General features: G+C 48.3%; 1 protein-coding gene across 3 annotated transcripts in view; it reads left to right on the forward strand.

The window, feature by feature from the left end:
• Positions 1 to 16,660, forward strand: part of col18a1a (collagen type XVIII alpha 1 chain a) — a 307,944-nt gene that overhangs the window by 153,294 nt on the left and 137,990 nt on the right. For all 3 annotated transcript variants that reach the window (XM_060827580.1, XM_060827578.1, XM_060827579.1), the window contains one exon: positions 9,548 to 10,089. In XM_060827580.1, coding sequence (XP_060683563.1) covers positions 9,548 to 10,089 — 542 coding nt within the window. The remainder of the gene's footprint in view (positions 1 to 9,547; positions 10,090 to 16,660) is intronic.

Genomic DNA, 16,660 nt, shown 5'->3' on the forward strand with positions numbered 1-16,660 from the left:
GGGTCTGTTTCCGTGCTGTACACCTGCGTGACTCTATGACTCTAAGTAGCATCACTTAACACTCTTCCATTTGTTTTCATACTGTATCTCTTAGTACTGCGTGAATAAAGTGTGATTCTCTGGAACCAGGGCCCACTCAGACCTGTACAGATGCTGGGCTCTTATAAGCCTCAGTTAGTCCCACAACCAAATCCGATCGGTCCTGTGAGCACACGGGGAAGTGACTTCCCAAACCCTGCAGAGAATCTGGGACTGGAGTGTTCCAGCAGCAAGGTTAGAGTTAACTGGTAGGGTGTATTTCAATGTTGCATAACTATGCGCTGACACCATTTAACTCTCCCTTTCTTCAGATAAAAGGGAATTTGTCTGTCAGCAAGTGGACACAGTAAAAGAAAAGAGTGCAGTCACAACCCTATCAAAGGGTTACAGTCTCTCTGCACCCCCATAGCTGCACGCTTTACTCAACGGCTTGAACTGTTCAGTAACGGCTGTTTGAGTTGGCAAAGTTAGAGTTCTTGAAATGGGACATCTGTTGCTATCCAGTTTGCCCCTCGACCGAAGCTCCTTTCCCATGGAAATTCACTCGGAGAGGTCACAGGCCTGTCCCCACCTGTACAATGTGATGTGGAATTTAAAGGGAATATTGCCCCCCTTTCCAAGGAGCCTCATGTTGCAATGCTGTTCCAGGGCTCTCTAGAGATTGCCCTGTAACTCCAGCCAGTTGTAGTCTGGCTGCTTACACTCCCCCTCTTCGTGCTTCAGAACCAGAATTAGTAACGTTTGCTTCCTTCGTTGCAGGAGTCTGACACTCTGATTGTTAAGTGCAAAGATGCAAAAAAGAGAGCTACTTCTGCTTAATTGCACATTTGGTTTGTACACAGCGGTCGTTCTTGGGATTTGTGCCACCAATTCCTTGATTCATTACCCCCCGGGATGTCAAGCCCAGAATTTGGTGCCTGTCCCTAACATCCTCTCGGAAAGGTGTTAAGCCGCCTTCTCGAATGGCTGTAGTCCACCTGCAACTATCCCCCCCAACGCCCCCCCCATAATCGGTTTAGCTCAGTCGGCTGGATTGTTGGTTTACAGCGTGGGTTCAGTTCCCATCGCCAGTTTGAGGTTACTGTCAAGGACTCTCCTTCTCTCCCCTCACCCGAGGTCTGGTGGTCCCCAGGTGAAATCCCCACCAGTCACTTCTCTCTAGTGAGAGAGCAGCCCCTAGGCCCTGGTGACACAACAGCCCTTCTGATTCAGAATGTCCGATCCCATTTCATGAAGCCACAATCCAGGCTGTCACTGAGCAAATGCTCAGACTATTGGATAGGCCGTGTTTTACCTGAGGTGGCCCAGTAAGACTCTGGTGACACACACACACCCCCCGTGCTGTTCGGAGGAATCTTTTAGGATTTTGACCCAACTACAGTGAAAGGACAGTGGCACATTTCCGAGACAGGATGGGGTGTGCGATGTGCAGCGACATTTGCACTGTTTCCGTTCATCTGCTGCCCCTGTCATTCCTAGTGGTTACGCCTGCAGGTTTTGAGAGGGTGGCACAGTGGTAAATGCTCTTCGATGAGCAATCCGGAGACACCTGCTCATCGGCTGGGGGGGCACCCGGTTCAAATCCCACCACGGCAGGTTGTGGAATTTACATTCAGTTCATAAACCTGGGATTGCAAACTTGTCTGAATGGTGACGGTGAGGCTAACAGTCTGTTTTCAGCACCCATCCAGTTCATTAACATCTTTTAGCGAAGCTGTATGTACATGGGTTTCCTCCGGGTGCTCCGGTTCCCTCCCACAGTCCAAAGGTGTGCAGGCTAGGTGGATTGGCCATGCTAATTGTCCATCGTGTGTAGGCATGTGCAGGCTAGGTGGGCGAGCCATAGGAAATGTAGGGTTACAGGGATAGGGTCGGGGGGTGGGTTTGGGTAGGATGCTGTTCAGTGGGTCGGTGTGTACTCAATGGGCCGAATGGCCTGCTTCCACACTGTAGGGATGCAATGATTCTCTGAGATGTGGTAGCTCAATGGTTAGCACTGCTGCCTCACAGCGCCAGAGACCCGGGTTCAATTCCTGCCTCAGGCAACTGTCTGTGTGGAGTTTGCACATTCTCCCAGTGTCTGCGTGGGTTTCCTCCCACAGTCCAGAAATGTGCAGGTGAGATGAATTGGCCAGGCTAAATTGCCTGTAGTGTTAGATGAAGGGGTAAATGTAGGGAAAAGGGTCTGGGTGGGTTGCGCTTCGGTGGGCCAGTGTGGACTCATTGGGCTGAAGGGCCTGTTTCCACACTGTGAGTAATCTAATCTAAGAAAAAAATCTACCTGCCTTACCTGCTCCGGCTTGCATGTGACTCCAGACCCAAAGTAGTGGACTTGCCTGTGAATTGCCCTTTAAAATGGATGCTGCAGGACCCTTGGTTGTATCAAAGTGCAACAGAAAAGGCCACTCAGTGGGAACTGGACTGTTCTTGAGGATACCCCCAACCCCCCACCCCGGTTAACAGTGTTCACCAGCTGCAGGGGCACTTGGGAACCATGCAGCCAGGAGTACACTGGAAAGCCAGGCCTGTGCTGGAGCTGGTGTTCTCCTCCCGCTGCTGACTGCCTGCTTTTAAAGGACCGTGGAGTGAGCGGAATGATTGAGATTCTTCAACATCAAATTCCCCAGCAGACTGCCTCCCACTCCCCGAATACAGTGTTCTGATTAAGTCCCTGATGTGTGTGACTGATGACCTTCAGGTTCCCCATCTCTTCATATTATTTCGTCCACGTGGTTTGCCAGCCTGACCTCATTGATATTACTCTCCTCTTTGTGTCAGCGAGTTGTCGGTTCAAATCCCACTCTGGGCACTAAATCTAAGCTGACCCTCCCAGTGCAGTACTGAGGGAGTGATGCCCTATCATGGGCATTGGCTTTCAGATGAAGCTTTGAATGAAGGTCTCACCTATCCTCTTAGGTTCACTCAAGGGGTCGCAAGGTATTTCTTTGATGCACATTGTCCTCAGGATTTGTCATGTCCAGTAGGAGATGCTCTGGTCATAAGCACATTGCCAATTGTGGAATCTTGCTGTACACAAATTGACCGCTGCGTTTCCAACAGTGGCTGTCCCATCGGTTGGCTGAGGTGGTGAAACACACTGTACAAGCGCAGGCCTTTGCTTTTCCTTCAAGCACTGCTAAGTCAGGTTCCCAGAAAGGCAAACACGACACTTCTTGGGAGGTTAGGGCCATGAGCGTATTGCAGAATGTTGGGAGTGGAATCCGCGGATCTGCCAGAGCCGGTTATTGCACTCTGAGGATGGGAGGAATTCCTATTTGGATCATGTGCTGGAATTGGATCAATGGGAATGCTTTGTTTTGTGCCGGGTTGCATTTATAACAGCTGGAAGGAGTACTCCATCCCTCAGTGTTGGCAGTTCAGTGAGTCTAGAATGCCGAGAGTGATTTTTCTCTTGAGAGTATGCATTGTTCTCTAGTTGTCTTTTACTCAGTTTGAGCACATTGCTCCTTTATTTCAGCCCTTAATGAGTGGCCGTTTATCCTGGAACGGTACCCTGTATGTAGGAGCAAAAAGCCCCTCAGTGTCTTAGATACTCTCCAGTGTGGAAACAGGCCCTTCGGCCCAACAAGTCAACACCGACCCTCCGAAGAGTAACCAACTCAGACCCATTTCCCCCACCTTATATTTACTCCTCACTAATGTACCTAACACTCTGGGCAATTTAACTGACCTGCACATCTTTGGACTGTGGGAGGAAACCGGAGCACCCGGAGGAAACCCCCGCAGACACGGGGAGAATGTGCAAACTCCACACAGACAGTCGCCCGAGGCAGGGATCGAACCATGGACCCTGGTGCTGTGAGGCAGCAGTGCTAACCACTGAGCCACCGTGCTGTCCAAATCTTCCCTATCAAATCCCACCCTCCCCCCGCCCCACATCTCATATGTCTCAATGGCATCGCCTCTCAAACTCCAAAGAGTATTAGCCCGACTTACTCAACCTGTCGCTGTCGGCCCAGTCCTTTTATCCCTGTAATTGAACGAACCTTTGCTGTATGTCCATAACAAGTCTATCCCTACCTTAGAAATGGAGATCAAAGCTTCAAGCAGCTCTCCAGGTGTAGTCTCACAAAGGGCCTGTGCGTAAAAGGGGAATCTTAAAACGGGCGACTCATCTTTCAAAGTTTGATTTGTTTAACAACACTAGACTGCCAATTGTACACAAACCTAGATCCTTCTCACACGTTTGAAAGGCACCAAAATTAGAGGGGAATCCAAGCAGTTCATTTGCATTTCTGTTCGACTCAATGTCCTACACACGTATATTTGGAGAGGTGTACTTAATATAACTCAGGCAGAGTTTGCTGACAGCTGTCACTGTGGGCAACTATGCACGCTCCACAAGTTTGGAACTGGCCATGGTAAAACTCATGCAGAGCGACTGCATGGAAGGATAGTTGCACCTTATAATACTCATCGAGTTGTCTCAAACTTTACAGTATTGGTGGGTCCCACCTGGTTTCTGGCCTGCACCTCAAGATAGATTTATTGGCCTTTTGTAGGAGGGGGGGGGGGGGGGGCGGTGCAGATTTGCTGGTGACTGACCATTTACAGGGCCTAGGGGAAGGTCGCATAAAACACAGCCTTGCTTCTGCTGTGTGCAGCAGGTGAAGGGGTGTTCCTGCTGGGGGCACTTGAGATGATTTCCTCTGCTGGCAGACCTCAAAGCTCGGACCAGGATGTTCAAAGGTTGTTCGGGAAACGCTTGCTCACACCAAGGAAAACGGAAATCTTGAACTCACCCTCAGCCCCCACCAGAAGGAAAGCTGTTGAGGCTGGGGTTTGATTGGAAATGCCAAAAACTTGCATCAGAGTAAGGAAGCGGGAGACTGTGGTAGGTACAGAGTTAAAAGACAGAGCAGCTAACTGCATCGAGAACACAATCGAGAGGTCAGATGGCCTATTCCTTCTCTGGTGTTACGTCCACAGGGCTATTGAGCAGAGGTGAGGGGAAGAGACGGTGGAGGGCAGGTCGTTTAGCTGCCAACACTGTATTGGGTGGTGAGCAATGCCATTCCCTTAACCTGGGTCACGTTCAGTGTTACAGACAGCTGCCCTCGGCTGGTAGAAGTAACGGGTTCTGATTGTGATGATCTATAACGTAACCAGGGCTGGGGGATGGCTATGGAGTTTCAGAGAATGACATCTTCATTTCCCTGATCTCCACCAACCCCCCCACCCCCACCCCATGCCATTTTTTGAGAGTGAACTTGTACCAATGGTCCATCCACCTGGTGGTACTCATCCTCATCATCTATCGCCACAAACGTCCTCACTTTAGCGTAAACCTGGGATTCAGATTCAAAGGTATTGGCATTATTTCAGATTTTCTTCACAATCTCACCCGTCGATGAATTCACCTTTTTGCCTAATGCCTGCTGAAAGAAACTAGTCAAATCATTAGATTCATCACTGAATGCAGAACAACTTTTGTGAGGTTTAGCAGCACTCGGCCTGTCTGGATAGTGTGGCACCTCAAGTGAGAGCAGTGAGGGTTTGAGACTGCACTGAATGCCTGGAGAATCTCATCCAGCCAGTGAGGAGTTAATGGCATGCAGATTGCTTTTGGGAGAATGTTTTGAATTGAACCTCATGACTTTGAGACTGGGCCTCCTGAGTGACCGAGTGGAACTCCTGGAGCAGAGCATAGTGGCTCAGTTGTTGCTAATGAAGGGATTATTGTTGACGAGTTTAGTCCCCTGTACTTGTTCAGTATTCATTAACATGATCATGCACCGATTCCTTTCTTCAGACTCCTTCACCAAAAATTGGGTCTTGAATTTACAATGTAACAATCACTGAAGTATTGGAGAGATTTGTCTTTCTCAGTATATCAGTCCCTCCAACTTTTAAAAACCTCGTATTTAAAATCAAAACACCCCTGACACCGAGAGTGCAACTTTTTTCATTTTTATGCTTTACTTCTCACTTCTGTTGCTCCTGCTTGATGCAATACCTTGTCGGCAGCTGTAACACTGTACCCTGCAGTCTGTTCTGTTACCCTGATGCACTTGTGGAGTGCAATCTGCCTGTAAAACGCGTAAGACGCTTTTCACTGTACCTGGGTACCTGTGACAGTAATAAGTCAAATCAGATCAAATGTCTTGCACCCCAAGGTGGTGGAGGAGTGGGGAGTGAGGGTTAAGGTGTCCCGGTGAAATTATACACAGCATGAGTACATACCACAAAAAACTGCATTTTCTACATGATTACAGGAATATTGAGATGTAATGGCATTAAATCAGTTGCAGTGTGTACATGCATTTTCCTGAATGATTTTGTGTGTGTGTTAAGCGAGAATTCCATATCTGAGGGATTTAGTTGTGCGTTTACATGTTCTAATGGGTTGTCCAATGGATGTTCCCTCTCTCTTTCTCAATATCACACCCAGAAAGGGTTTTGGTGACCATGGATCTCCGTGTTGCCCCATGGTTATGATAGGGGTGAAGTTGCAGTGGTTTATCATTTCTGCCTGTCTCTCCTGCACTTACTGCCTGCCACTGGCATGTAATTGTAGGATGCAAAGAACAAAGAAACAAAGAAAATTTACAGCCTAGGAACAGGCCCTTCGGCCCTCCAAGCCTGAGCCGATCCAAATCTACTGTCTAAACCTGTCGGTCAATTCCTAAGCATCTGTATCCCTCTGCTCCCCACCTACTCATGCATCTGTCCAGACGCATCTTAAATGAATCTACTGTGCCTGCCTCTACCACCCCTGCTGGCAATTTGTTCCAACTGCCCACCACCCTCTGTGTGAAGTACTTGCCGTGTGTATCTCCCTTAAACGTTCCACCTCTCAGCTTGAAAGTGTGACCTCTCATTATTGAATCCTTCACCCTGGGAAAAAGCTAGTCCCTATCCACCCTGTCTATACCCTTCAAGATTTTGTAAACCTCAATCAGGTCCCCCCTCAATCTCCTTTTTTCTAGTGAAAATAAACCTAACCTACTCAACCTTTCTTCATAGTTAGCACCTTCCATACCAGGCAACATCCTCGTAAACCTTCTCTGCACCCACTCCAAAGCATCCACATCCTTTTGGTAATGTGGTGACCAGAACTGTACACAGTATTCTAAATGCGGCTGAACCAATGTCTTGTACAATGTTAACATGACTTGCCAGCTCTTATACTCAATACCCCGTCCAATGAAGGCAAGCATACTATATGCCTTCTTGACCACTCTATCCACCTGTACAGCAACCTTCAGGGTACAATGGACCTGCACTCCCAGATCTCTCTGCCCATCAACTTTTCTCGAGGCTCTTCCCTTCATTGTATAATTTGCTCTAGAATTAGTCTTGCCTAAATGTATCACCTCACATTTGTCAGGATTGAAATCCATCGGCCACTTTTCCGCCCAACTCTCCAGATGCCTACTTGTGTTTTGAAAGCTCCTTACATGGCCATCAAGTCTTGAAGTTCAAGACCTTTAACCTGGAGCCCCTGGTTCAGAGGCAGACACTCTATCCCCCGGCCACAGCGTGATCACTCCCGATAAAGTGCCGCGCGAAACCAATCGGTCACCATTTGCTGGAGAAGTAAGGGAGAAGGATCAATATAGACTAAACAGCTTTCTTCATCTTATAATTATTTTGTGATGTTTAACCCAAGGAAATAGGGGAACAGATTTTGCTGTAATGAGATCTGCTCGTGTTTGTGATGATGACCATCTCTGCAGTGTGGATGGAGTGACTAACACGTTGAAAATGTTTCATTGGTCATTCATTGCCAAACCAGGCACTGTGTTCTACTCATTAGGTGATCATTTGGGGATCAGCAGCGGTTGGTCTTTGGATCTGATGAGATCAGTTCTTTACTGCCAACTCCTTGAGATCTTAATATGACCAGAGGCATCTTTTGGACTTTCTTCCATTGGCCTTGTAACCAACAAAATCAGATTTGTGATAGAGTGCGGTGTGATGTGGTGAGAGGTGTTATATAAATGCAAGTTCTGCTTTTGATCTTCCATGTCCTCCGCGTCCAGACAGGTGGCTAGCTTGAGTTTCAATCCGATCAGGAGATTTCACAGGTGGTGCTACCTTGGACAGGGAATGGGATGGCTCCAGTTTATGCTGGGGTTATCACACACAGGCCTCTCACCTCTAGTGACAGGGTTTGAATCCAATCCCAATAGCCAGGAACATATGCTTTGTAGTGACAGCTGTGACTGCCAGTCTGCACAGCTTCAGTCCGTAACCTAGCATGCACAAATCCACAGGACACGCTCCTTATGTCTGTTTACAGCAAGGAAGGAGGGGACTCTTTGCTGGAGATGCTCCAGTTAGCAGTAGGTAAGAGTCAAGCGGAGTAGGCTAGTCCCATTGAGCTGGACGCTTGGAGGGGGGGCATTTCATAGAGGACGTGGGGTCAAAGGTGACAGAAAAGTCAAGGAGGATTGGGCACCATGGTGGGAGTTACAGAGGATGCCATTGATGTCTTTGGTCATGGCTGTCTCATTGGCTGTTGGTGATGGGGGTGGTGGCAGAAGGCTGATTGGAGAGATAGAAATTGGGAAACGTGGGCATTGATTTGAAATGTGACCCCATCTCAAAGAAACTTAGATCCTTGGCTGAAAAAGAACAAATGACCAAAATAAGCATTGAACGTTTGCCAGGGAAGAGGGGTCAATGGCAGTTTTGACAGGGAAGTGGAAAGAGAGAGAGAGAGAGAGGAATCTTTACTTGGGTCCGGGAAGGGAAGAGAATGATCTTGAGGTAAATGGAAATGGAGGCAACAACCAGAGACTCTCTTGGAACAGGGTGAGTTTGAAAAGGGCAAGGAGGGGAATGAAAGAAAAATGAGAGAGACAGAGAAGTAAATAGAGAAGGAGTGGAATGGGGAATGTCAGGAGCTAGGGTTTGGAGTTCCATTGGTTTTGGTTGTGTGATATTCTGGCCAGGGCTGTGTGGTACAGGATTGAAGATGGTGCTCAGTTCCATTGCTGGTTTTGTCGGGTAGGGTTGAGTTGACTTTTCTACTCATTTGTGGGAGGTAGGTGTCGCTGGCTGGGCCCAGCATTGATCGCCCGTCCCTAGTTGCCCTTGAGAAGATGGTGGTGAGCTGCCTCCTTGATCCCCTGGAGTCCACCTGCAGTGGGTTGACCCACAACGCCATTAGGGAGGGAATTCCAGGAGTTTGACCCAGTGACAGAGAAAGAACGGTGATATATTTCCGAATCAGGACGGTGAGTGGCTTGGCGGGGAATGTTTCAGTCACTTATCTGTGCCCTGGACGATCATTTGTCGAGGAAGAGACTTGGTCGTCGGCCCTTTGTGGTCAGCAATCATCGGCTGTTGATATCTAGGGGACCATGCATGAGGAGTCAGATATCCATGAAGGGGTAATCCAGTATGAGTGAGCAGTGGAGAAATCAGTGATCGATTTTCTTTTTGTAAAACAGAAAAGGTTTTCCATCTTGACAGTGCTTTGATGGTTTAATATTCGAGGTTGAATAAGTCTTGTTTCTCTCTGTTCCCTCCTTTTCAGGTAATGAGCGTTCCGTGTCTTTGCTGCAGTTGCTGGGAGACCCCGCTCCTAAGCAGGTCACTGTGGAGTATGGACCTGACCAAAACCCAGTGTACGAGTTCGGCCCAAATGTCAACACCGGGCAGTTGGCAAGAGCTTACTTCAAAAGCCCCTTCTTCCGTGACTTCTCCTTGCTCTTCACAATCAAGCCAACGTCACCTAAGAGCGGCGTGCTCTTTGCTATCACCGACGCCAGTCAAACTGTCATCTACGTGGGAGTGAAGTTGTCCGAGGTGCAGGCTGGAACACAGAACGTTGTGTTCTATTATACGGAGCCTGGCTCCCAGCAGACTAACGAGGCCGCACACTTCAGGGTGAAGAGTTTAACCAACAAATGGGTCAAGATTGCCCTTGCTGTGGAGGGCGATGTCGTCGCCTTCTACCTGGACTGTGAGCTGCAAGGATCTGTGTCCTTTGAAAGGTCCCCAGACGAGATGGAGATTGATCCGTCTTCTGGGGTCTTTGTTGCGCTGGCAGGCGGTGCAGATCCTGATAACTTCTTGGTAAGTGCCTTCTCAGTGATAGAATGATTAGATTACTTACAGTGTGGAAACAGGCCCAACAAGTCCACACCGACCCTCTGAAGAGCAACCCACCCATTCCCCTACATTTACCCCTTACCTAACACTACGGGCAATTTAGCATCGCCAATTCACCTGACCTGCACATCTTTGGACTGTGGGAGGAAACCGAAGCACCCGGAGGGAACCCACGCAGACACGGGGAGAATGTGCAAACTCCACATAGACCGTCGCCTGAGGCTGGAATTGAACCCGGGTCCCTGGCGCTGTGAGGCAGCAGTGCTAACCACTGTGCCACCATGCCGCCAATAGTCAAACATTGGATATGCAGTGTAGGAAGTGGCCATTCGGCCCAGCCTGTCTGTTCTGGGCCCCAAACTCCTCCCATTCCACTTCATCTCTCTGCCATCATAATGCTCCTGCTGTGGGAACAGTGTGCGTCCGACTCTCTCATTTTTAATGTGAAGCTGAGACCAGAAGGTTTCCTTCCTTGTTGACTCCTGCCTGATTGGACTGAGTCTGAGTTAACTCATTATGTTGGTTGCTTGAACTTAATCTCTGCCCGTTGGCACATGGCACTTTTTCACAGTACTCCACAGGAGCTAGGGAAGTAGAGATTGGCATTCAGCCCCGGTAAACCTGTACCAACATCCAATCAGATCATGGCATATCACCATCCTAACCACCTTGATCCACCTTGGTTCCATACCCTTCATCCTCTTACCCTACAAAAATCTATCCAGGTTTTGAAATTTTCAATGAACCTCAGTAGAGTTCTGTAGGGGCAAGTTCTGCTCTGAGTGTTTATATCCTGAACTGGATTCCCTTTAACTGTCTGTGGATTATTCACTTCAGTCACTTCACGTGTGCAGGAAGTTGCCCAGTGGCTCAGTGGTTAGCACTGCTGCCTCACAGTGCCAGGGATCCAGGTTCCCTTCCAGCCTTGGGGTGACTCTGTCTGGAGTTTGCATGTTCTCCCCGTTTCTACCTGGGTTTCCTCCCACACTCCAAAGACGTGCAGGTCAGGTGGAGTGGCCATGCTAAATTGCCCATAATGTTCCGGGATGTGTAAGTTAGGTGCGTTAGTCAGGGGTAGGGGAATGGGTCTGGGTGGGTTACTGTTCGGAGGGTTGGCATGGCCTGTTTCCACACTGTAGGGATTCTATGATAATCGCACTCTCGATAAGGATATTTCTCCTGAGTTCTTTGTTGAATTTATTCGACAAATACAGCACCTAGTTTTGGATTTGTCCACAAAGTGGAAGCATTCTGGACATGCATACCCTGTCGATCCTCTTAATTACTCAAGCAAGTCACCTCTTGGCCTTCTCTTGTCGAAAGAAAAGAACTTCATTCATTGTGAAATAAAAGATTCAAACTAAAGTCCATTCCTGTGAAATCACTGTGAGGTAACAGTGACTTAGAAGGACCCCGCACTTCAGAGGCCAGCCTGTGACATGGTCATGGTTGTCATGTTTCATTGCTTTGCTTCTTGGGGTTAGCTGGGTAACTTACAGACATGTCTCTTTGGTGCGTAATTGGGGTCAAGGCTAAATTGTCCCTTCATTACAGAAGACAGCAATTGAGTATCAATGGGGGCAGCTCTGCCTCATTCCCATGGAGATGGTGTGATTAAGTTAACAAAGGCCGACTGATGAGAATATTTGCCAGACAGGGAAACCGGACCAGTTCCTCTATTTCAGAAGGAAGCACTGATTGAAATCAAGAAAGTCAGACACCATTGAAGAGTAATGTTGTAATTATAGGCTAATTTGCTTTAGTCACGATGGTTGAGGTATAACATTTGGCTCAGGAATCTTGCAATTCTTCAAATAATGTGAAGATGTCCACTTGAGAAAATAGAAAGTTTAATTTCATGTCTAATCAGGACTGTTCCCCAGATGGTGCAGCATTCCTTCAGCACTGCTGGTGAAGCATCAAATCTGATGATGTGTTTCGATCTCTGGGGTAAGATTTGAATTAGCAGCCTTCTGGACTCAGAGGCAAAGAAACAGTGCTGGGAGAGAGCCATGGCCAGTGCTCTCTTGTCGGTCTGACAGGCCCACTGCTGGGAACACCAGGGAAAAAGGAAGCAGCCGTACTGGGCTGAAGACGCTGCACATTTTACACGGATGCAGTGGTTAGCAGGTGAATCCAGTTTACAAAGTAATACCAGAAAACAAGTGAGAAGTGTGAGCAGGGATGAAGTCACGATGTAAGGTGTGCAACCCCTTCTGATTTTAATAGGATGGATGCAGACAAAACATTCCTTATTTTGTTCAGCTTACTGTTGTCCAATATTTTGACCATTAGCCATTTGGGACAGATACAGCTAATGGGTTATTTGATTTTTAAATAAGTGTCCACAGAGGATGGTTTCTGTCATCAAGTCACCCTTTATTTACGCATGGAGAGTCCTTCACACTGACCCAGCTCCCTCAGAGAGAACAGATCCTCTGACACTCCTGTTTATGTCTGTCAGCCAGAGCTCCCTGATTGGACTAGATTATCAGCCCCACTCAGGGAACTCAGAGTCTATGTGGTCCAACTGGGCTGACCACTTTACAATCACTCCATTCCTCCCCCTCTGAGTCCCAGGACGTAGGCCGGGTTTTGTTTTGTGGCTCCTCCTCCGGGGTGTTTTAGCACTGGGTCAGGTTTCTCCAACCCTGCCTGTGGTACCGGGCGATGTGTAACACACAGCAGCTCACCTCGTGTGCCCAGAGTATCTCGGAGGAAATTAATTCTCTTCCTCAGGCAGCAAAGGCATTGAGGCGGTGACATCTGCCATGTCCATCTTTGAGTTCAAGATATCAATAACACTTGATGGAGAGAGAGAGAGAGCCCATGGGTTCCAGAACGGTTTGAAAGGCTGGTGAGGAGCCGGACAAGTTTAACTCCCACACTCCCACAAGTTTAACTCCCAGCTTTTGTCACACTGACCTGAACTTTATACCTTGCATTGACCGTGCCTCTTACCCATGCAGGGCCATTCCTGTGGTACCTACACCAAACTCCATCCTCTGAAATAAACTGTCTGTCTTGCTTAGCAAGGTCTTGTGTACGACATTGGAGTTCCTGGTGCAGTTCGCCCCCTCCTCCAAAGTCTGGGGAGATCAGATATAACCAGGTGCAGAGTCTTCTCCCCATTAGTACCTCAACTGGAGCTATCGCTGTAGTTGCATGGAGGGTGGTCCGATAATCAAACAGGAACTGGGAACAGTTTGATATCCAGTGTGACTGTAGGCTGTTTCTGCAAAGGTCCGTGAACTGCAAAAAATGCTTGTTGCTTTTCTACCTTCATCCATGTGTTTGATGACTGAGCTCTATGCACGCCCAGCCATTTTGAGTAGCGTCCACATTTATTAAGAACATTGAGCCCATGAAAGGGCCGGCATAGTTGACGTGTGTAAATAAGTCCAGGGTTGACTTGGTCATTCCCACAAATTTGGGAACTACTGGCCATAATCTTTGTCCTTGTTGGCACTCTGGCCACTGCCCTACCAATGTGGCTATGTCTGCATCCAACCCCCGCCACCAGACATAACCTCTTGCCAATATCTTCATTTTAGAAGCATCATTATGACTCTGGTGGTGTTCAGGCAGTTTCTCGCGGTATTAGTTGTAGTAGACTTCTGGGAATCCTCATCTAACCACAATTACAGGTACGCCTGGCTCATGTTCAGCTTTGTGTATAAATCCTCGATGTGAGGGACTGAGTATTTATCCAGCTGGGAAAAGCAGTTTACTGTTTGTTTCAAATCCATCAGGCTTCACACTTAGTACGACTGCTGCTGCCCATTTCACAGACTGGACTGGGTTTGATGATTTTTCCACTTTCCCACCTCCTGATCTTCCGTCTCTACCTTTGCCCGGAAGGCAAATACCACTGGGCAGGCCTTGCAGAGTCATGGAATTACCTCATGATCAACATGTCAGGTGGCCTTGGCTCCTTTGATAGTCCCGAGACCTTCCTGAAAAACCCCTGTGTATTTTCAACACAGAGACACAGAGAAAGACAACAGGTGTACAAATCTTTATTCACATTCCACCACCAGGAAGAAAGGAAACACCCGAGTGGCCAGTGACAAGCAATGCCCTTCACATCAAAGGGCGATGCTGTGTGATCAAACAGTGAAGGGGAGGGCAGGGACTAAATCAAAATAGAGTTGGAGGGGGAAATAATGCACTCCACTCCCTGCGGCGCCCACCTCTCCCTGAACAACTCCAGGGTGTTGGTGGACACCACGTGCTCCTTGTTCAGATTCACCCAGGCCCTAACGTAACTGCGGAAGAGGGGCAGGCAGTCGGCCCTAACGACCCCCTCCATGGCCCGCTGCCTGGATCTATTTATGGCCAGTTTGGCCAGGCCCAGGAGCAGACCCACGAGGAGGTCTTCAGACCTGCCCTCCCTCCCTCCGTACTGGGTGCCCGAAGATCAAGAGCGTGGGACTGAAGTGCAACCAAAAGCAGAGGAGGAGGTTTTTGAGGAAATCAAAAAGGGAGTGCAAACGCCCACACCCAATATACACATGGTCCACAGACTCCACAGCACCACAGAACAAACAGGGGACCGCTGTGTGCAGCACCCTCTACCCCAGATCCCCGAGAGAAAGGGGGAGGACTCGCATGTAAAGCCCTTCACTGGGGATCTCCACCGCCTGGTGGCAAATGGGCATGCCAAGGCGTGTCCGGGTGGTGAATGAGGGAGAAGAGGTGGACAGCAGTCGATACAGGGCCTGCTGTTTTATGTCCCTAAAAGGGACTCGTTTCTGTTTATATGTGTCAGCTAGGGCTCCCTGATCTGACCAGATTAACAGCCCCAATCAGGGAACTTATGTTCTCATGATATTCACCAGGCTGACCTCATTACAATCCACACAATGGTGTGTGAAGTGCCAATTCCATACTGGCATCGTCTCAAGATAAACTCGGAATGATGTATAGAGCAGTGTAAATGTTTACATGGGCACCTCAATACTCTGGCATTCACACACTCATTTCTTAGCAGTTGGTGTCATTTTAATGATGTGTAATGCAGGAGTTGACCATCAGTGACGGAAGCTGAGTTTCAGCCAATGGTTGCTGCTGCTCAGGGTCTTGTATTGATATAAATTGCACTTCTGCGCCTGATATTGCTGGATTCGGTGTTTGTGTATCACCATGCAAGTGGAACAGAGTGACATCAGTGTGCTGAATTTGACAGCTAAAGATTTTCAGAGATTTACAAGGGTTTGATTGTAAATATATAATTTAGCACAAGAGTCAGATTTTTTAGACCCTTTTCCCATCCGGATGCTCCCTCCCGTTGGGGAAGAACACAGCTCTGAAAGACAAAGTCCAGTGAACAGCGACAACGCTCAGGCACCACCAGAGCTGTTCTGGTTGACCCTGGAAGGGCCCTGCATTTTTAACACTGACCATTGTTCCCCCTTCCAGATTAGCATGACCTTTCACCTTCTATCCTGTGATTTCTCACTCTCAGTCATTAGATGTGAACATTTCGACAACATTGAATGTTAGCAGAACTTTCCAGAATGGATCAAGACAAGGCTGAGGGGTGACTTAATTGAAAGGTATCAAATTATGAGTGTCCTGGTTAGAGTAAGTAGGAAGCACGTGCTTTTTTTGTGTGGCACAGATTTAAAGGGCGAGATTTTCCTGGACCCATAGGGATTGATTTGGAGGCAGAGACTGGGACTGGTGCTTCCCATTGCCTAAGAACACTCGGCATGGTGGAATTATAAACAGTAATGGCCGCCCCCTCCATAGAAGTGGAAAACCACCCAAGTGGTCTGAGGTGACCACGGGGGCTGATTTGACAGTGACACCTGAAATTGCCTACCAATGAGCAGCCACCCCCATTGTATGCAGAGAGCACCAGCTTGTTGGTGGCATTGTCCCTGCAGCAGGCCATGGGGGGACATCATGGCAGCTGTGTCCTCAGTACTGTTGGAGCAGCTTTGGTCACGCCTGGTCTCATGTTCTCAGGCAGTTTCGGAGAGCTCACTGGGACTGGTTCAGTGTCTGATCCCTAGTGTCGGGAGTGCTGCCCATCTGACATTCCAATTACTCTCCTCCCTCTGCTTTCTGTCATGTTCCAATGATGGCCTCCATATGGAGTCCGTCAATCAATTTGATCATGACGCTGAGCCACCTCAGATGCTGTTAGGTTGGGGGAGGGCTGCAATTCCAGACCTTGGGATTCCAGCATTAGCCAATGTGGTGGAGTGTTCCAACTGGGAATACACAAGCAGAGTGTGGATATCTCGGAAAATTGTGGAGCTGGAGGATGTTATAGAGACAGGAATGGGCAAGCCAATGGAGAGATTTGAAATAAGGATGAGTATTTTAAAATCAAGGCTTTGCTTGACTGGAGCTAATGTAAATTGGCGAACATAGGGGTGATAAGGGAAGGGGTCTGGTTTAGAACATGGACAAAGTTGCTTCAGGTGTCCTCAAGCTTGTGAAGAGTGGAATGTGGGAGAGCAGTGAGGAGGAAGTTAGTGTAGTTATATCTTGAGTGTAATAAAGGTATTGATGGTTTCAGCAG

Source organism: Hemiscyllium ocellatum, chromosome 7 (genome assembly GCF_020745735.1).
Source record: "Hemiscyllium ocellatum isolate sHemOce1 chromosome 7, sHemOce1.pat.X.cur, whole genome shotgun sequence".
NCBI lineage: Eukaryota > Metazoa > Chordata > Chondrichthyes > Orectolobiformes > Hemiscylliidae > Hemiscyllium > Hemiscyllium ocellatum.